Source organism: Egretta garzetta, unplaced genomic scaffold, assembly GCF_000687185.1.
Source record: "Egretta garzetta isolate BGI_Z169 unplaced genomic scaffold, ASM68718v1 scaffold21, whole genome shotgun sequence".
NCBI classification, from domain to species: Eukaryota; Metazoa; Chordata; class Aves; order Pelecaniformes; family Ardeidae; genus Egretta; species Egretta garzetta.
In genome coordinates, this window is record NW_009258668.1 from 1,394,825 (window position 1) to 1,415,733 (window position 20,909).

General features: G+C 44.6%; 1 protein-coding gene across 1 annotated transcript in view; it reads right to left on the reverse strand.

Annotated features, from left to right (window-relative positions):
* The window catches only part of NEMF (nuclear export mediator factor), a 34,859-nt gene that overhangs the window by 3,048 nt on the left and 10,902 nt on the right, over positions 1–20,909 (reverse strand). The window contains exons 2-25 of the mRNA XM_035888431.1: positions 19,977–20,045; positions 18,661–18,763; positions 17,589–17,714; positions 17,355–17,503; positions 17,031–17,098; positions 12,532–12,618; positions 11,510–11,586; positions 10,903–10,973; positions 10,737–10,812; positions 9,625–9,687; positions 9,215–9,292; positions 8,621–8,829; positions 6,961–7,146; positions 6,401–6,464; positions 5,767–5,855; positions 5,008–5,111; positions 4,514–4,576; positions 3,642–3,754; positions 2,834–2,891; positions 2,395–2,453; positions 1,781–1,901; positions 1,364–1,634; positions 457–499; positions 322–371 (exon numbers count right to left, since the gene is read on the reverse strand). Of these exons, the coding sequence (XP_035744324.1) occupies positions 322–371; positions 457–499; positions 1,364–1,634; positions 1,781–1,901; positions 2,395–2,453; positions 2,834–2,891; positions 3,642–3,754; positions 4,514–4,576; positions 5,008–5,111; positions 5,767–5,855; positions 6,401–6,464; positions 6,961–7,146; positions 8,621–8,829; positions 9,215–9,292; positions 9,625–9,687; positions 10,737–10,812; positions 10,903–10,973; positions 11,510–11,586; positions 12,532–12,618; positions 17,031–17,098; positions 17,355–17,503; positions 17,589–17,714; positions 18,661–18,763; positions 19,977–20,045 (2,397 nt within the window). The remainder of the gene's footprint in view (positions 1–321; positions 372–456; positions 500–1,363; positions 1,635–1,780; positions 1,902–2,394; positions 2,454–2,833; positions 2,892–3,641; positions 3,755–4,513; positions 4,577–5,007; positions 5,112–5,766; positions 5,856–6,400; positions 6,465–6,960; positions 7,147–8,620; positions 8,830–9,214; positions 9,293–9,624; positions 9,688–10,736; positions 10,813–10,902; positions 10,974–11,509; positions 11,587–12,531; positions 12,619–17,030; positions 17,099–17,354; positions 17,504–17,588; positions 17,715–18,660; positions 18,764–19,976; positions 20,046–20,909) is intronic.

A 20,909-nucleotide genomic window follows, 5' to 3' on the forward strand; every position in this document is an offset into this window, starting at 1 on the left:
TGCCGCTCCCCTGCCAGCATTGCCACCCTGCTTCCCTGCCACAGGGCTGCGGGCGAACCTGAGGCACATACACTGGAAATAACCCCTCCTCAGTGAAACCTCTCGTGCCCACGAGTACGCAAGAAACCATTCACAGCCAGCACTCCCAAAGGACAGGAGCAGCCACCATCCCACAGGCAGGACCCACACTGGAAACGCAGGACGGACAACGGACATGGACCAGCCCAGAGTGGGAGCTGCAAGACATGCCCTGCGCCCAGGTCCTGGAGAGGGAATGGGGAGGAGGCATTCACCTCACTGCAAACACAAAGAGGCTCTCACCTCCTCTCCTTGGCAGACAGATGCCTTCGCCCCTGGGACTTGCTGTCACTCTAAGAAGTGAAACGCAGTTAGAGCACACCATGTCCAGCAGCAGTTCACACTGCTCTTTGCCAAACATCTGAGCTGGGACCTTACCAAGTTGGATTCTTCGTCTGCGGGGACGATTTTCTGCAGGGATCTGTGGGGAGATCAAAATGGGGCTCATCAACAGATGTAGAGCAGCTCAACCATGGACATATCACCACAGCCCAAACATTGACTAACTTGGTTGCACCACTTTCAGCTTTCTAGTTCTTGAAACTCCCAGCTTTGGTGAATGGGAAAGGGCAGCAATACTGGGATTCAGTTTACAAAACAAGTTTTCAGATCTCTGCCAGCTTGTCTCACGCACACACACAAACAAGCAACAAAGACAGCCCGGGTGCAGGACGCACTAAAGGAACCCCTGGTGTTCAGCTTCCCATGCACACAGCCCCGCTCAGCTGTGGTATTCCCTGCAGAGCTGTCCGTTTCCACCCACTTAATCCCATCTCCTTGCCCCCTCTAAGGAGTGCCATTTCCAGGGACAACAGGGAGATGAGCTCATCTCATCACACGCAGAGCAGTGACTCAGCACCAGCTTGGCAAGAGCAGAAACAACTCATGACTCAGTTTCTCAGGTCTGAACGGTTCCGAAAAGAAAACGGGGGCAGCCATCGCCTGAGGAGTAAAATCGGTGCGTGGTAGAAAAGGGATGCTTAGGCCAAAACAGGGAATAGCCACCATGAGAGCGCCAGATACCCCTGTGTGCAGGTGTGTGTGTGCTTCAGGAGGGGGGTCCAAAGCAAGCAGCCCACAAAGAGCCGTGCAGGGAATGGTACACAGCGTGGCAGTGTCCCCGCAGCACAGGCTTGCTTGCCCTGCACTCTGGCAGCCTGCAGAGCTGAGCATCGAAAGAAGCAATGGCAACTCATCACAGCCCTGGTCTCGGCAGCATTTTAACAGTACAGAGATCCTCAGAAGGGCCCACATTGCCAATAAGTGCAGCTGCTTCTTCACTTACCTCTGAGACTGAAGATGCGACAGGTCGATTGTTGTATCTGGGTAATTTACCTCTTCCTCCTTCGCTTCACTCTTTGACTCTGGATGTCCCACTTCATCTTCAGATTCTCCATCGTCCTCTTCAGAGTCACCCTCTGGTGCAGGAGGCGTGTTTACTGTGCCCTGGTCAAGGTCAGCAACGCCCTCATCACGATTACTCTCAGACATGGCTTCCACATCCTCTGGTGCTTCCCGACACTCTGCTTTTTCCTCTTCGCTGCTGCTGTCTCCTCCTTCTGGGGCACACAGGTGAAGACAACACAGTTGACATCAGAAACGCCAAACTGACCCATAACACAATGCAGGGAACGAAATGCCAAACCCCGAACAGTCCCGTCTGCCAGCAGCGCACACAGCGCCCCAGGCACACCCACTGTACCTAACAGCTCCACTTCTTCGGACACCAGTTCACCGGCGCTGCTGGAAACCATTTCCAGATCCTCATCCTGTACTTTGATCTTCCTTTCTTCTCGGTGCCTCCAAACACAGCTTTCATCCACCTAAAAACAGAGGCACCTTTATGTCAGGCCAGCACCAGCTCCAGTGATGTTTGCTAGCCCGTTCAGAGAACACCTGACTTGGCTTTATTCTTTCCCTTTGAATGCTTTTTGCCATTCAAAAGGCAAGAAAACTAAACCAGCACATTTAAACCCAAGTCTGACAACCTAGAAAGTACAGCTGGTGAGGAGACACACAGCTGCACAGCCAGCAGACTCCCTAAACGTGCGTATGCTTCAAACGGAGCCGGTATAAAAATCTGGCAGAGGTAACAATGTTCACAGTGTCTGTTTGTTTTAAATGAAGACAGTGCAAACTGGAGAAAAATGGAAATGAAAGCAGAGTAATTTTCAGTGAGTAGCATTTTAAGGGATTTGTCCCAGTGGGAAAAGAAGTAGTTGGGAATATACTGATAAGCAAGAACCAGAAAATAAGCCTCCTACAGCTCAAACCAAATTACGAACGCCAGCAGGAGCTGCACAGAGAACGCAGTACCTTAAACAGGAAGCTAAAGCCCATCATCAGATACGAAGGTGGAAGAAAATTCTTCTTCCCTGAAAAACAAAGGCAGATTCTCAGGAGGAAGTTTAACACCTCTGTTACATGATGTATTTTCCAAATTAATTTTTATTAGAGGCTTTAGGCTACCAAAAAAATTACACTGGGGCTTGTTGTATCTCTTGGATAACAACAGAACAGGAGAAACTCAAAAGCAGCTTAGCTAATGCTCTTCTGCCCCAGCCTCAACTAGAAATACTGCTGCAGCTGCCTGATATTCACTCTAAACCACTCAGAACAGATTTTCAGGAGAAGAGCGGAATCTGTCGGCAGCCACAGTGAGGGGGGCAGCTCAGGGGGCTGCCACTGCAGGACAGCATAGCATCTTCAGACAAAATGCCTGAAGTCAAATTCACACTGTTCCTTTGCCTCTCACCTCGGATCATGAAGCTTCCAGTAGTGAGGTATTCTCCTGTAGGTGCAGTTTTAGAAACCTAGAAAAATCACAATTATATAGAGTATCTGTTGTCACAGAAGGCCAGCACTGTGTAATAACAGCACTAACAAAAGCAAAACGTTCAAGCAAGCTGCATTTTTAACTTATGGGAACAGCTTGCTGAAGGACTCCGTTTCCGAGGGGTTCTTCCTGTCCTTTGCAGGGTATTTTCCTAAGAGATGTTTCAATTTGATCACACATTACTGGCACTACGTTTTAGAAGTTCTGGGTGATTAACTGGGTTATTCAGGAAATAAGAACACCAAAGGCACCGCGACCTTCCATTTAATGTAATCTCTCCACCCTTACACTTGAGCTGACTAGAAGCGCAAGACTGTAGTTAATACACAAGCTAGAAGCCCAACTGAAAAAAATGAAAACTTCATTTTCAACAAAAGTCCTTTCCCTCTGTTAGTAAGAAGCCAAGCCTGCAGCGTTTCCTCTGTCATGTGCCTGTCACATCAGAGGCTACCCCTCCGGCCCTGGACACAAGTGCGGCAGAGCCAGGGAGAACCCGCAAGGAACAGTATCAGAGAACAAAAGTTTCATAGAATCACAGAATCGTTTAGGTTGGAAAAGACATTTAAGATCATCAAGTCCAACCGTTAACAGAACACTGCCATCCCACCACATTCCACACATTTCACCCGCATCCATCAGTTCCCACACAGAGACGCTTCGTCTGCGGTGTCTTCAGACAGTTCCTTCATATGTCCTTTCTGCAAAGCTTATGCACGAGTGTCCTTACCTGGTTGTGGGAGACCCACCAAGCACTGGTGACGACACGGGCATCCCAGGCAGCACTGTAACACAAGGCCATCGTGCCTGCCTCTGTCAGTGTTCGAGGAGGAATCGGTTCACCTACAAAGTAAGACCCAACACATCAGTGAACGCGATCCATGCACAACAGATTGAATTCTCCAACTTCCACACATGCCCCAATCCAGCGTGTGAGCTTTCCAGGGGCCTTGGGCAGAGACGACGTGGCCTGGCTAAGCTTGAAGGCAGCACAGACAGGGCAGAAGCAGTGGCAGCAGCTGCTCTTCACAGCTCCCCAAGAGAGGCTGAAGCCAGCTGTGCTACTGCTCCTTCCTCCGCTCAGCTCCATGTGGGAGCAGCAACCGTGCTCCTCCTAACACAAGGATTCTGCTCCTTCCACCACCTCCCGGGAACAGGGCGCAGGCAGGGTTTGCACAGCTGGTCTCCCATGAAATCCATCCCACCGCGTTAACACTTCTCTGCTGAGATCAGCACCCTCCATCAGCACCCAAACTGCTTATGCCACCTATCAAAGTCTCAGCATGACTCCAGTCCCCGCGGCCAGCAGCAAGCACTTGTGCCACCGCCTCTGCCAGCGACTAACGCTTGTCTCTGTGAGCGCATCTCCATTGCTCCTTCCCACCAGGAGCTCAGCTGAGCAACTGCAAGCAGCCAGTCACAGCCTGATCTTGGAAGGACCGATGCCTCTCACATCCTAAGGGAAACCTCTGCTGGAGCTGGGTACCACTGCACGGGGGAAGGCAGCTCGCCGGGCTGGGCGCAGACACGCGCCGCAGAGACTGCCAGTTCACAGTGCGCCCAGGCTTCTGTGAGTCCCTGCACCAGCCCCACACCAGGTACCTGATGGGTTCTTGATCACACAGCTCGTGGCTCCGTGCAGATCGGCGTGCACATATATGTCCCCTGGAAAAGAACTGACTCTAATCAGTCACACACATGGTAACTACACAGATCACTCGAGCTAAGGTGAAGGTTTCTAACGTTAGCTGAAAACAGCTATTTTGGCTGCAAGGAGCAGGATGGCAAGAGGATACAGAAGCCTGTTAGTCCATCCCAGTTGCTCCAGGGCGAATCAGCTCCTTTGCTCCTGATGGGAGTCCATCCAACCTACTCTTACCCCACACTGCTGGAGGGCCCAGTCTCACACAGGTCCCCCCCCAGCACCCCAGGGACAACACACACACAGTCTCTAGGACTCACCATCACCAAAGTCCCCTTTTACCTAAGACCCAACTTAAGAACAAACCAGACAGACCCTCCCATGTCATTCTTTTCCATTTACAAAACTGGAAAGTAAGAGAGAACCGATACACTCCACTTAGTCAGACTCTCACCTGGTTTAAGATACCGCTTTACAATCAGCTCGTTCTGCTGTTGATCTCTTCCAGCAATAATAAGGTAATTCTCAGAACTAATGAACCACAGGAACTTCTCAAACCTGCCAAATTACATCAATCCATTGTGTGAAAAACACCTGGAACTAACAGAAACATTACAAAGGTATTTTTTATACCAAACTCTAAGAATATCCATCTTAGCATGTACTCCTCACAAAAGATACTGCAAATAGTTTCATATCCACCCATATGCCTGGGGCATAAAAACAAGGCACAGTACAAATACTACATCACTGCCAATGATATTTTGAGACAAAACAACAAGTACCATCACCACAAAGTCCACCTGCCTCCTATTTATTTTTATTTTAATAATTCAGTTACTAGACTATAGAAAGCTTTGGCGTTTTGTTTTCGGTTTTGTTCTTGCTTTTTTTTTTTTAAATCTACTGTTAGTATTTCACACAGCTGCCAGAAAGTAACAGTGAAGTTCTCTGTTTTTATTAAGCTCATATTCCTAGCTGTCTTAAAAGCAAAAAACTACAAATCCACATCCACTGAAAGGAACTTTCGCAGGCAAAGGCACTAACAGGATCAGGCCAGCACCTTCAGGGAGCAATTGGAAAAAGACCCAATACAAAGTGTAGTGCTTAGAAATCATAATTAGCTCCATTTTGAAAACTCAGCCTGACCCAGTCATTCTAAATTTGCGCACATTTACGAGACATTCGATAACGACAATGAAACTGTACTTGCCAATAGACCTTTCTCGCTTTCTGAATGGTGGTTACTGTCTGAACTTCCCTCAAGGTCTGCTTCGTCTTCTTCTCAGCCGATTTAAATGCCTGTTTAGACAGAAAGCATCATCGCAATCCACCAGCACAGGAACCACAAACCCGATCCCTGAACAGCAGGAAAGCGGGTGGGAAATGCCTCTGGAACTTCTTCAGAGAGCAGGCTCCACATACTGCTATTCACAGGCCTGCATGCCCCTCATGCACATGTAAGACAGCTGTCCTACAACATTCATAAATCTCCTCCCTGGATAGCTGCCCCCTGTGAAGGTTATCAGCTCTTTGATCCTAAGGATTTCCGCTGATTTCCCACTCCTGCCCTGGTCAATACTGGTCTGTCAGCATCTCCACCTAGCACCTGACTTACCACCTGACTTCCACCAGTTCAAAATGCTGCTGGTGGAAACCAGATGATAGAGCAGGGATCTGCAATCCTCTGTTCAGTCAGCTTAAAAGTTCACGAATGAAATGACCCTCGCTGTTTTTTTTTACTTTTCATGTCTCATTAGGACCACCTAGACCAAGCTAGGATTTTCCACTGATCAGTGACAGGGACTTTGCTTTTAAATGTCTTCTAAAACCAAAGAAAAAAATACCTTTTCTGCAGCTTCTACTGTCTTCTGAGTTTTCTTAGCTGCGTGTCTTTTGTGATCATAGTACCTGCAAAACACAAGTTTGTTTGTATCTGAAATCCCAGCAGATCCACTCATTTTTAGAATGTACTTATCACAGACCTCTACATTTGCCATTAGCATTCAGGTTTGAGTTTGTTTTTTTTTTCAGCCCAGATCTTCGGCTTAGTCTTTACCTGAGAAAAGCAGCCAGATGAAGTCAGTCCCCTCCCCAGACAGACAGAGCCCTGTGTTTGGGTTACTGTGTGGCAAAAGTAGCCAGTTTGTTCCCCATGTTACTGTGCGGAATTGCACGCAAAATGACATCGCTGTGATAGCCAGAGACTAGCTGCTATGCAACAGTGAGATACTGGTTTGGGACCAAGAAAATGCACGTCCTAGAGCTCAGGGTAAGCCACCCATTTCAACTTCTAACTTTTATTTTTAACAAGATACACACAGGGCCCTTCCTATGAGGTTATCCCTAACAACCGCAAGCACACAGAAACTTCTACTACCAAAGCACACATTTCTGCAAACCTTACTTTTTGGCATTGGCATATGCAGACAAGCTGAGATCAACATCAACTAATGAAGGTTTGTTTTTCTGAGGTTTCTTCAACTGTTTGTTTTTGTTCTTTTTCTTTTTTCCCTTTGCTTCTTCCATTTCTTCCTTCTCTATATCAGCACCCTCCTCCTCCTCTTCCTCTTCAGATAACACATATGGGTTCCTAAAAACACATGACATCATATGATTACGATAAGAGAACTGGCTACTTTTTACTCTTAGTGCAATTACTTCTATTCTCTCATGAAGACTGAAAATGGCCTAAGGAATCCTTAAACCATTTTCACTGTGCAGCTGCAGAAAGGCCCCGGGATGCCTTTACAAAGCAAGCCCATTGATGCCTTGGAGTCAGCCAAAGTTTGGGGGAAAAAAAGAAAACAGAAGCAGAATACAAAGAGTCCAAATTTTCCAATCCAAGGAAGTGACATTTTCCAAGGCGATTTCTTTTATCAAAAGACATACATCCATGCTATCAACCTAAAGAAAAATCTAGGCTTAAAATGAAGAACAGTTCCAAAGATCTACTTTCATAAAGCAAAAGAAACACAAGACATTCTATGCATGATCACCGCATGAAAAGAGAACAGTTACGTCACCATGCTGACTCACTGAACAGGACAGCAATGTGCTGGTTTAAAACCCCAAGAGATATCTGCCTCACTGTTTTCAAAGAGGTATGCTGAGCACACACTAGCTGGATTTGGATTTGCTTCTCGCCAGGACATTAAATCCTGCTCGATACAGCTGTACTAAGTCTGTGTAGCAATAAGGTGGTGGAGCAGCATAAAATAATGTTCTTCATAAAGGAAAATATAGCTCCATAGTCCTCTGTACTAAGGATGCATGATTCAACACTTGGTGGACTACTGAGCGGCTTGATCAGCGAAGTGATCACTACTCACTACTTTAAGACAGAGAAGAGAGACTGATGACACAGTTGCCAACACAGAACTCACTCCTGAAAACAACTTTATTGTGTACACTAACATTTATGAAAACGAGGTAACTGAAAATTCATAAATTAACTTCGCTACATTACAGCTTTTGTATCAAAAGTTCTAGCTATAAAAAAGAAACTCTCACTTTATCTCTAGCATCCCGACACAGTGTCAGATAAGGTTTTTAAAGACACTCCAAATACTGCCTCACTGCCAGTTCCCTCATCAGGATTTCTACAAGAACCAGCATCAAAATTTGCAGCCCACAACAGCTGCAATCCTGAAGCATCAGCCTTTCACTGCAGTGCCGTTAGCAGTCAGCAGCATCAGAAGGGGCACGATCTCATGTGAATTTTAGATCAAAGAAGAGTAAATCAGAGAGGGTTAACTGCTGACTGACAGACTGGAGCTTTGGACCTATACTGCTTTAGGACATCTTCCAATGGTTTAGAATATAGTCAGACAGACTCTAAAAATACTACAACAGAAGCTGTTACAGTAACCAAATTATTATTATTTTTGAAAGCAAAAAAGAAGGCATCCCTCTTTGCTCACAGAACTTTGTTCTCTTCACGCTGCTGGAAGAAAACCTGAACAATTTAAACACCAATGCACAAGCTACAAAGATACCCGTCTCCTATGCAGCTCACACAGTCAGCCCTACTTGCATTTGGTACAGGTGACCTGCAATGTCCTTACCTCAGCAACATTGTGATATGATTTGTCTGAAGCTTTAATTCCTTGATTGCACTCGCAACGGGGTCTCCCTGCGCTTGAGCTTCTTTAACAATCGCTCCGATCTCTGTCCAGTCTATCTGGTTGGCTAATGCACTACGGACCACCTGGATGGCTCGGTCGACGATCTCCAAGTTCATTTCTATAAGTTCTCCTTTTATCTTATCAGCTTCCTTAAGGAAAGAAAAAAAAGTTTATACCCATTGAAGCTAAACACACACTCAGCAATAGCCTAAAAACAATAAAACTAGTAATTAATATTGAGATGAAATCCAAGAATGGCATTGAAGCGATCACATAGGACAACAGCCAACTTGACTCCTGCAAGCAGAGCAGCACAAGCAAATTTTGGCAAGAGAGGTACAAAGCTCTCATAAGGGAGCAGAGCCCCACTGGGCAAGCCTAGGCTCCCTGAGGGGCTAGGGGGTGCTTGGTGACAACGGAAGGTTTCACTTTGGGATCCAGTGCTGACCGTAGCAATGCAGACCAACAGGTACAACTCTGCAAGAAATGTTAAGTATCTTCTTAGTTTAAAAAAAAAAAAAATCTCAGTCTTACCTGAGCTTGCTGAAGAGCTTCTAGTCTGTGCTCATGATCCTTACGGACGTTTTCAAGTTTTTTCAATGCTTGTTTTTCCTTTCAAAAATAAGAAAGATGGAAAAAAATATATGCAAATGGCATCTTATCACCTAATCACTGCAAGACATTCAATAGAGCATTCCAGCACAGAAAAATACAGCAGCGGAAGAGATGCAGAGTCTCCAAAATATTGTTGTTAATGCTATTACTTGTATTCCAACTGCCTACATGATACATCTTGAAATCCACTCCCTGACCACCACCGACTCAGCACTTCCATAGTGAAAATAAGGAATGACAACTCCCTCGCCCTAGGCTACAAGAACCAAATGAAGCATTTGAAGCTCAGAGAGCCACCTCAGCTGCCCCACTCTTGGATGAGAGCCTACCTGCTGCAACGCTTTCAGATCAATTTTCTGTCCCTCTAGCTTGGAGTAGAACTCATCTGCTGCCTGCAAGAGAAAAATCAGTTTTAAGAATCTCCAAGCTGCACTGACTTATACCAGGCAATGAGCAGGCAGAGGAGGTTCCGCTCCAGAGAGGTGGCTGCAAAGCACTAAAAGAGGAGACAGATGCTAAAACATCCATTTGACCTTTGCATGAGATGATTTCAGCAAGTCACTCAGGGATATGTCTCACTGCAAACCAGGGGCTATGCACAAGTATATAAGTGGCCAAACTATGGCCCACATTTTTTGCTAAGAAATGATGCAAAGAAAGCTGCTGTTTGACACAGTGTGCTCTTCAGATTAAATGACTGCAATGATAGACGTGTCTGCCCTGAATTTCTGCTGCTTCAATAGGTCAGTTAAAAAAACCAAAACAAACCACAAAACCCCTAAAAAGCATGCCTAAGAACTGTTCCTGGTGTTCAGTTGCCAGACACTGTGCTTAAAACAACAGAAGAGGAAGGTTTTAGGCTGCTTAGATCATCAGTGCTGTGAAGGAAATGACAGAAATTCAGCCAAAAAGCAGGGTAGGAAAGTGAAATGGGAATTTTGGAGATCAAGGTCAAGGAACAACACGCAGTTAATGATTTCAGATGTTAATGAGTCAAGGACCAGAAAGGACAACACTCAAGGAAATACTAAATTAGGTGCCTGAAGCTTTCAAAGTAGTAACCGGAAAAGTATAAGCGTAATAACTGTTTGCCCCCAGTCGCCTCATAACTCAGCACCTGAACTCTCCACTAACAATATGGTTGACCAGGACTGGTTACAGCCACCTTCCTTACAGGTTCAATACACACCTCCATTCAGTGCCACCTGCCGTATTTCGGCTACGGGATCTAACTGAGTTAATAAAGTTAATAAAGACAACACTGCTCAGCCTAAAGGCCCTGCTTTAGTTGGCCTTTTCTGCCTAAATCATTTCCCATAAAATGAATCATCTCTTCCAAGGTCTATGTTTTCATTAACGACTTCTGCACTATATTTTAATTACTCTTTTTAGCATCAGTCAATTAAAACACTTAAGTACAGTATCAGCAAAAGCACTGTACCTTATTGAATGAGTCAAATTCCAAGTACGGACATTTTGAATGTTGAGAAAACAAGAAAGGATGAAATTCCTCATATCTGTAAAATACACATTTGATATTATCACCTCAAAACTAATTTATGTGATGCAGACTAGTAGAAAAGGAAATAAATACTTCAAATATTTACGTGTAGATATCTTCTGCTGGTTTATCTGGTTCCAGACTTGGCTTTTTTTCCCTTTTCTGGATAATATAACCCTAGAAGAATATATAAATGTGTCATCAGCATTTGTCTTTGAAAAGAATCCTCCTTATCTTGACAAGGCAGCAAGTTTTAGGGACTGACTGGTCAGCATGAGAGAATAATTCATTCTAGCAGGGAGACCTTGTGGCAGAAGCAATGTGACTGACTGAGTGAAGCCCTGACCACTTGCTTGTCTTGACTCCAATTCATTCCAGAAAAAAAAAGTGAACTTCTGTTACAAAACTCAGGACTATCCTACAGCTTATCACACAAATGCACGGTTTACATGCAGAACAGTGTTACCTGCTATTAAAACACAAGTGCAATTCTCATAGGACCTACCTAATCTGCTTGTAAATTATTTAATTGCTGCACATCCAGTGCAAAGAAGCAATTTTTAGTCCCCATCACCACCTGGAGCCCAAGCTCACAGAATAAAATCTGTAGCTGATAACACGAGGAACAAGCATGTGCTGTTCAATACCTGCCTACCAGTTTAATTCTGCAGTTCCTGCATAACTGGTAACCAGGTTGCCCAGCTGAGACCCACCTTTCCACTGAAGTTGTCGGTTAGTGTCATATATTCTTCTGCTTTCTCTAAAGCAGTAAGCACTTTTTCAATATTTTCTAAAAAGAGAGAGGGGAGGAGAGGAATATTTTAAAACATCTAAAACGGAAACCTATTTTTATATAAACATAGCACAAAAGCAAATCAACAAAAGACCCAGGCAACTGCTCTTCCAATGAAGTGCCTGAAGCAACCTGTCCAACCTAACGTTAAGCAGCATTCTAGCATGTCTCAAAAATAAAATTGCAGATATCCTTTACCCCTGGTGCTTCACTACAGCAATTACTGTTTGTTTTCAACAGGAGCCTTAGTACACATTTTACATTTGGGGAATTTTTAATTTAAAAATCTTGATAGGTACTTCTAAAACATAATTATTCAAGTTCCATGGAAAAAAAGACCACACAAATGCTAGCACTTTATAAAAACGGAACTGCAGAGGCAAAGCATATGCCAGTAGCTGTGAGAAGTTATTTGCTTGTTACAAAGTTGATTTATTAAGCACCATAATGCAGTAGGAAATAACTAATCCTTTTGAATTATGGCAAATATAAAGCCCAGAAGAAAAATAAGACAACAGAAAAATCTATTCTGACTTTACTACCAAATTCATAATTTCCCAATAAATGTAAAGCTGCTACTTTATCAAATCGCCACCATGTTTGCTATCGATAAAGGAGGGCTCTGATACTAACTTTTCTATACAGGACTCTTGTAAAATATCCCTTTACATAACCAGAGTTCACCTGATGTTGAAGGTAGTATGCCATTATAAAATCATTTAGACTATAGGAGGAGTCTGATGTTTTAATTCCAATATATGCACAATTCAGGAGTTTTAATGAGAACAAGGTTCATCCCCAACCTAAAAACATTACAGTGTACAACCATATGGAAAGAACTACAAGTTTAAGGATTACTCATCTCTTTGGAAAAAAATACTACATAGACATAAAAATTACCATATATGTACTACAGCCTTTAAAATAGTGTTTCCTACATACCTTTACTTTCCATATGCTGATCTACTTTGACAGAACCAGAAAATCCAGCTTCTATAAGGCAATGCTCAATGAGAGTGGCTCCATAAGCTGTTAAAAAAAAAAAATGAAGAAGTATCTGTAGAGAACATTCACAGTGAAATTTGTATTCACATTAAAATCATGAGAAGTGTTTCAACAAGCTATGGCCATGAAACTACAGTTAATCCTTGGGGAAGGTGAGGGAGTTGTGGTCCCAAATTCAGGAGGCAGGGCCCAGAGAGACCAGCTGAGCAGGACTCCTGCGGTGGCCCTCAGAAATGCTCACTGGCTGGGCAGAGCAGCTGGGTCTCAGCTCATGGCTGAGGAGTTCTTACAAACTTAAGGATGCTTAGGTTCATCTGGAACTGGGAAAGGTCTAGGATAGAGTGAGGATATACAGGAAGGATGGGCTTCATGTTGGCCACAATGGAATGAAACCTTCACATTTAAAAGGGGGTAGGAAAGTTTCTGAACTGAAGAGTGTAGGAAACCCAACAAGGGTGGGAAACTGCTTGGCTTGGGATAAGGTACTACCAAGGGTGAAGCCATACAAACTCTGTAGCTTCAAATAAAGAATAAGGAAAGAGCTGGCAAAGCCAAATGTGAAACATGAGTGACAAAAAAACCAGACGCAGCCCCATTTAAACAGGTTGCAGAGAAGGAGCAAATGAAAACAGATTTAGAAACTCCTACAAAGATGCTTAAGGACTAAGAAACAAGACGGGGCCATGGAAAACCAGGTCTAACTAAGAACACTGAGAAAAAGCAAAGCAGAAACATGGAAGAAGGGAGACAATCACTGGGACAGTGCAGCATCAAGCTTAGAATGATGCAGGTGACCTTAGAGTAGGCGAACAGGATGTTAGAGTCCAAACAAATTTACAAGATAACCACTTGAAAAAAAAAAAAACCCAGCACAATCCCATGGGAATGAAAACCCAGGCCTACATCTGGGACATGAGGTATTAGGGCTACAGTATTAACTGCCTGAGCAGAGCTGCTGGTCACCCTAATGTGCAGAGGGACAACCAAGAGATCGTGAAAGCAGGACACGCAACAGCTAAATCAGGCTCCAATCATCCCAGCCTGGCTGGATAGATGCCATGTACATAGGACAAGGCTGACGCTAAAATTTACCTGGATCCATGCTAGCACAACAAAAGCCCAAGAAATCTCCTACAGGCATTCACCGTTCAAAAGGGAAGATTACACAAAGCAAAGAGGCTTCTGAGATGGAAAGAAATTAAGACGATCAATAAAAGGCAGTGTCTGCAAACAGCCTGCAGGCTATTTAAAGATGCTACTTTGGACACTCAGAACAAATGTGTATCACTCATTAAACAGCATTTCAGGAACATCCAAGGAAGGCTGGCATGACTGAACATCATCGAATTAAGAGAAACTGTTAAAAGCCAAAAGTTATCTGAAGTTGTGTCCCTTGTGGAAAATGGGAGACGAAACTCTGGCAGGTGAATGTAAAACACAGCAACACTGGCCAAAATCAATCCTGAGAAAATCTAAAAAAACCCAAACATCAAGATTAATAAAAAAGCCTTCTCCAGATATATCATAAGCAGGAAGCCTGCTAGAATCAGCAGATTCAAGAAACGATTGAGGTGCAAAAGGAACACTCGGATATGACAAGAACAGGAAAATTAAATAAATGTCTTGAGTTTCATTCACAGTGTAGGGGCACAGGGAAGCTCTGGCTGGAACGTTTCTCTGTAGGCAGTATGTCAGAAAATCTGCCTCAAATCCAGGTGTCAGAAGAGGTAATGGATCCAACAGACAAAACAAGCAGCAGTAAAGACTCAGGATCATGTGGTACTCAGCCAGGTGTTTAAAAGAACTCAAGGATGGAGATGCCAAGCTGTTAACTGTCGCTTGCAACACCTCTCTTGCCGTAGCAGCAGAGGCACAAGGAGGTTAAGGCAATGGCAATTTTAAAAAGGGACTCGAAAACTACCAACTCTTTTTAGTCTAAAGACTAAAATTAGCAGAGAGCTTTGCATTAGATACAGAAGAGCCAGCAGTTTTGTATTTTGCATCTTAACTCTACAAGACAGTTAACAAGCACAAAGAGAAGGGAGGCCACATAGATATGGTCTACTTGGATTTCCAGAAAGCATTTAGCAAAGCTCACCCCAAAGCTCTCAGAGAAAACAAGCTGCCACTGGATAACAGTTGGGATTAGAAAGTGGCTGAAAAACAGGAAAGAGGGAGGAGGTATAAACTGTCAGCTTGGAGGGAGGGGAGGAAAGCTGAGCACTGTGGGGACCTAGTCTAGGGCCTGCACTGATCAACATACACCTAACTGACCTGGGAAGGGGGAACAAAGGGCAAGGGGCAAAGCCTACTGACGACACACAATCCGTCTGAGCAACAAAGACAACAGCCAGTTGTGAAAAACTGGAGGAGAATGAGCAATAGTGAGTGATTAGATAAAGAACTGGCACATCACTGTAAAACAATATAAAATGATCTACGTGAGGAAAGACTATCCTACATAGGCATATGCCCAACTGATCGTTCCTATTTGGGAGCAAGACCTAGCAACAGATGGTCCTGTGGAAACATAAGCTCAATTGTCAGTGAACACAATCTCAAGCTGTGTGCTGGGAATTATTAGGAAAGGAACAGTGAACAGAACATGGGAATTCATGCCACAGTATAAATCCATGGTGCGCTTCCACCGCGTATGTTATGTATGCTTTTACTTACCTCATTTCAAAACAGGCAGAGCTAGAAAAAGCACAGGGCAACAAGGATCATCACAGGCTTGAAGCAGATTCTGTACAAGGAAAGACTACGTAGGCTACGCAGTAGGCTGGTCAGCCTAGAAATGAGTGAGACTTATGAAATGGGTGGTGCGGAGCTGATAAATAGGCAGCAACTGTTCACCTTCTCTTCAAATCCCATACTAGGGCACCAAGTAGAACTGGTGAGATGAGTTTCAGAACAAAAAAAGGAGGTGAATTCTCATGTGACATGGAAGCAAGTGGAATGCTTCACCACAAAAACACTGCGGATGCCAGAAGTTCATACAGGTTCAAAAATAAATTTGGTAAATACATGGAAGGAAAATCCAACCCAAGCTGTTAAATACAAAGATGCCTGCTGATCAGTCATGGGAAGACTAAAACATAAAACCACTTTGAGGGAAGTATCAGCATGCCTGTTAGGGCTGCAGGCTAATGTCAGGGCTGGTGCCCAGGCGCTGGCCCGAGGTTAAGCTAACTGCACAGGATGTGAGGAACTACAGGACACAACGTGAGAAACTGCTGGACATGACCATTACCAGCATGAGAAGTGGCAAAAATTAGAGAACCAGCAGGAGGGATGGCCAGGTTTCACAGGTGGTTAAGGATGAGAAACATCCAAACTCACACGGTAACTGCAGGGAAGAATTGTGGACCTGTTAGAGAGCAGAGCCTTGCCAGGCGAGCTGTGCCTGGGTAATCAGATCAGCAACATTACCTAAGGCCAAGGTTACCCAGGTATCAGTATCAGAAATACCAAATACAGGTATGGATATAGCGAAACTGGGACAAATGGGGGAAAGTAATTAGCAGCAGGTTGTTTATTTAGGAGGAGACCGGGATGGAGAAAGAAAGGGACAAGGGTGGTGAAAAAGAGAATCAAGAAATGGGGAAGTATTGAGGTCTGCAAATCACGCGATTCGAGCTGTTCAGGGGTACCTGCCAGGCAATCCTGTGCTTGATCAACACTGCCAAATCAAGAGGATAAACCAAACTTCTTCTGATCACATAGAATCATAGAATCATTTAGGTTGGCGAAGTCCTTTAAGATCATCAAGCCCAACTGTTCCCCTAACCCTGCCATCCCACCACTAAACCCTGCCCCTAAGCACCTCGTCTGCCTGGCTTTTAAATCCCCCCAGGGATGGGGACTCGACCCCTTCCCTGGGCAGCCCCTTCCAGTGCCTGACAACCTTTTCTGACCACGTCACACAAGTCAAATTTGCTTCTGTGGGCAGGAAAACCAGGGCACAGGGTGCTTTGCCTGGCTACCAGAGTTCACACAGATGGACATATCAAGCACCCTGAGATTACCTCATCGGTACTTGCTCCAGGACTGGCAGCACTGGCATACTCCAATCACTTCCTAACGACATCCTTGCCCTGACTGTACACTTACATCTCCTATTTGGTACCACTGAAGACAAGACACTGGGCAAAATGCATCAAGTCAGAGCTCCAACAGAGCTACTCCAGAGTGTCTCATCACTACAGGATCACAGCAAGCCTCATCTCTCTGTGCAGGTGGCTTGGAATCAAAAAAATCTGCTCTTGTTTTCAAAGGCTTAGGGGTTTTGTTGTTTTTCAAACATACGTAATAGCAGACTATCATGAACGACATCAAAAAAAAAAGGCTGCTTGAAGTTGTTCAAATTTTCAGCATCATCTAAACATGATGTGTATTGATCCCACTTCATTTTCTAATGAAATACAATTACTTACGGAGATGTGGGTTAAGGACCCTCTTCAGTTGTTCGCCTTTGGGTGCATTTGATATCATTTCAGTTAACCTGCAAAAGATAATGGAGAGTTGTCATCCCAACAAACAATGGGGTTTAAGACTACACTGTATTGCTTAGAAGCAATTTGTATTGTAGATTGTATTTGTATTTGCAGATTGTATTGCTGCAAAACCCTTTAAGTTTTAAAAAAAGAAGGGCAAAATGGCCTGTAATTTGTGAAAAGACTACCCAAAGACACATTGCCTTTCGCAGTTCCAAGTAATTTGAGTTTATTCCAATAGATACACCACCTAAAAGCAATTACCTTTCCAAGGTTGGCAGAGGTGCGGGTGCTTTCGCACTGTCGACTGGGTATCGTTCCCGAACCGCAAACCTGACATCATCCGCTTCATCCGTGCGAAACCTCAGAATGTTTAAAATGATGTATTCGTGGTCTGTCAGGACAATGTTACCCTGGAAGCACACCACAGGGGACCGTCAGCAAAGGCCACGTTCACGTGCTTGCAAACAGAGGACACGCTTGGAGCTTTGCACTCACCCTGTCGTACAGCTCAATAATCAGGTGATAAGCAGCTTCATCGCTTCCAAACTGGAAGTCCACAATTCTGTCTATACCCAGCTGCTTTACACTGACAAGCCTTCTGGTCTTTAAATGTTTACGGCACTGTCAATAATGGAGAAAATGTCTGTGAGATGATGTGAACAGACCTGCCTGTGACATTTTATACTGAAATATATTCTTAGCTATAGATCCTTCCTGTGACACTGACCACTTCTTTCTTAATACAAATGCCATAAGGGTGAAAATGCTGATCTTGGTAATACAGAGGCAAGACAGCTCTTAGCAAAAGAATACCCTGGCATTTATAGATAATATAATTGTTCCAGACTCTTAATGTTAAGCCATTTTTGCCATTAAAAACTGCTATTTGTTTAGCTCAACAAGTGAGCAGCTAGTTAAAATTCAAAGGGTTTATTTTACAAAGAGAACCGAGATTATCCCTGAATCCATGTATGACGTGGAAAGCCACCCTGGAGAATCTTTGCTGAGTCATTTCAATGAGGCCGCATCCAGAAGAGGTGGGCTAAGCAGACCCGTGTGACGCAGCATTCAGGTTCCATCCCTGCACATCTACCTGCAGGAACACAGCCTAGCAGCTTGCAGCAAGATCTGAAGCCTCAAAGTCCAGCAGACTGAACAGCAGGGCTCTATTAACATAGGGTGCTGCATCCAGGGCCTAAAAATTTGGACAATCCAACTGGAACGACAAGGACTTTGCCAGAGTAAAATTCCAAAACGTCTTGGTAGCCCAAAAAATGTTCAGCAACTTAACATTAGCCTTCATAAATTTAAATTTTCATTGTTTCAGGCACTGAACATCACGGTGTGACCCCGGGTCCAAATTTGCTCTTCCCTTGTCTTCAGTTTCCTGCTTGATCAGCATACACCAAGCCAATCTATTCACTATTTTCTTCTGTCTCAAATCCCTCCACTATTTTCTTCTGTCTCAAATCTTTCCACTATTTTATTCTGTCTCCAAGGACAGAACATGAACATTGCTTTCTGATATTCAGCCACCTTATTAAAAAGAAATTGTAGGTTAGTTTACCTTCATTGCAAAGCTAGATGGCATCATGTTTTTTGGCCACTCAAACTCCGTCGTGTGAATGCGTATACCAGATTCAAGCAGCAACGTGGCCTTGCAGTCTGGTCTGTTAAGAAAATAAAGACTCACCACTTGGCACATCAGCAGCCACCCCTCACCACACACCAGTCTGCACTGGAATGAGACCAAAGCACCACAAACCAGCAGCACGCTATCTACAGAAAACCCTGTTGCCAAAACTAGTAAAGCCCATAGTGCCGCAGCCAGGCTGACAGCGAAAGGATGTCCACATTTTAAGTTTATGGATAATTTGGCGGAGCAATAGAGTTAAAAATTCTCCAACACAACTGGAGGCAAGCAGATGAGCCCATCTCAGACACCACTGGAGTGGACAGGTTGGTGACTGACATGAGCCCTGCCTCCCATTTGGCCTGGGCACCAGTATCACTTACTAAGTGTTGCTCTTCATTCCTCCAACTCCTCTCTTCCCTCCCCACAAAAAGAAACAATGACAATTGTCTGGTTTTACACTAACACCTTGGGCCTTTTTTATACATTTTCTGCAATATTTCACACTTCATACACTATCTCCCAAGAACTTACTGGGTAAAAATTACTGCATTTTATCAAAGAACAATAGAATTTCACTGAAAACTAGCCAAAAAAGCCACACACCTGTCAACAGAAATTACACACTGTCCTGGTTTCGGCTGGGATAGAGTTAATTTTCTTCCTAGCAGCTGGCATAGCGCTGTGTTTTGGATTTAGGATGAGCAGAATGTTGATAACTCACTGATGGTTTGGTTGTTACTGAGCAGGGCTTACTCCAGGCAAGGACTTCTCAGCTTCCCCTGCTCTGCCAGGGGCACAAGGAGCTGGGAGGGGGCACAGCCAGGACAGCCGACCCCAACTGGCCCCAGGGCTATTCCAGATTGTATGGCATCATGCCCAGGATAGAAACTGAGGAGTTGTCCGGGGGGTGCTGATTGCTGCTTGGGGACGGACTGGGCATTGGTCAGCAGGTGGTGAGCAATTGCATTGTGTATCACTTGGTTTGTATATTCTATTATCATTATTATTATTTTCTCTTCCTTGGCTGTTTTATTAAAGTGTCTTTATCTCAAACTACGGGTTGTACTTTTTTTTTTCCGATTCTCTCCCCCATCCCACTGGCAGGGGGGGGAGGGGGAGGGAGAGAGCAAGCGAGCTGCTGTGTGGTGCTTAGTTGCCAGCTCAGACTAAACCACAACACATACATATATAAAAATCTAGTTCTCATACATACAGTAACAGCATAAAGAAATTTTAAAAGTTCTTACTTTTGAAGGCGAATAAGATATGTCTTATTATCCACATCATACACATTGTTTACTCTCATTCCCAGTAAGCTGTCAAAAAGAAAACACATGTTTTGGAGAATATGATACATAAACCACACAAGTGGCTGAAAAAATCCCAGTGATAATTAAAATATAAAGCAAGTGCAGGTTATGATAAACTACCAAGCAGTAACCAAAGAGGCAGCGAAGGAAGATTAATGGAACGAACTGGAAGCTGAACAAGCAAAAGATGGAGAAATTGCTATTAATGGATAAAGTGCAAAAAGCTAAACAAGTCTAAGCAAGCACAGCCACTGCGGACACCCCAGCTGCAACCAGACAGCTTCTGGATCTCCAGTACAGGATGGAGGCCAGGCTGCCAGCTCCTGCAAGCACTCCTCTCTGTGGCAGGGATGCAAAATCTACTGATGAGACTGGAACACTTTGTTATAGAATCATAGAATGGTTTGGGTTGGAAGGGACCCCTAGAGGTCATCTAGTCCAACCCCCCTGCAGTGAGCAGGGACACCACTAACTGGATCAGGTTGTTCCTCCGGCCTAACTTGTGCATCACCTGGGGAGCCCTTTGCCAGCACCAGGCACTAGTATTCCCAGCACGGGGCACCAGTATTCCCAGCATAAGCCCAGAAATGGCCTGGAGGGATGATCTCGTCATCATTTTGTTCAGCGTGGGGCTGGATGTGCATATTGCCCTGGACACCAGAAGGGTACGAGAGCTCCACGGGGCATGGATGTGAGGACCATCAGGGCTTCCCAGCTGGACAGAAGAACGCATGACAGATCATAGGACCTGCCCCACACGCAGGGGAAAGGGAGAGCACTCAGTCGCTCCCCGGGGAGAGGCTGGGGCACAGGAGCAGGTTAATGGGGTGTGGGGGGGTGGTTGGGGAACAAGAGCACCAGGCCTCCCCT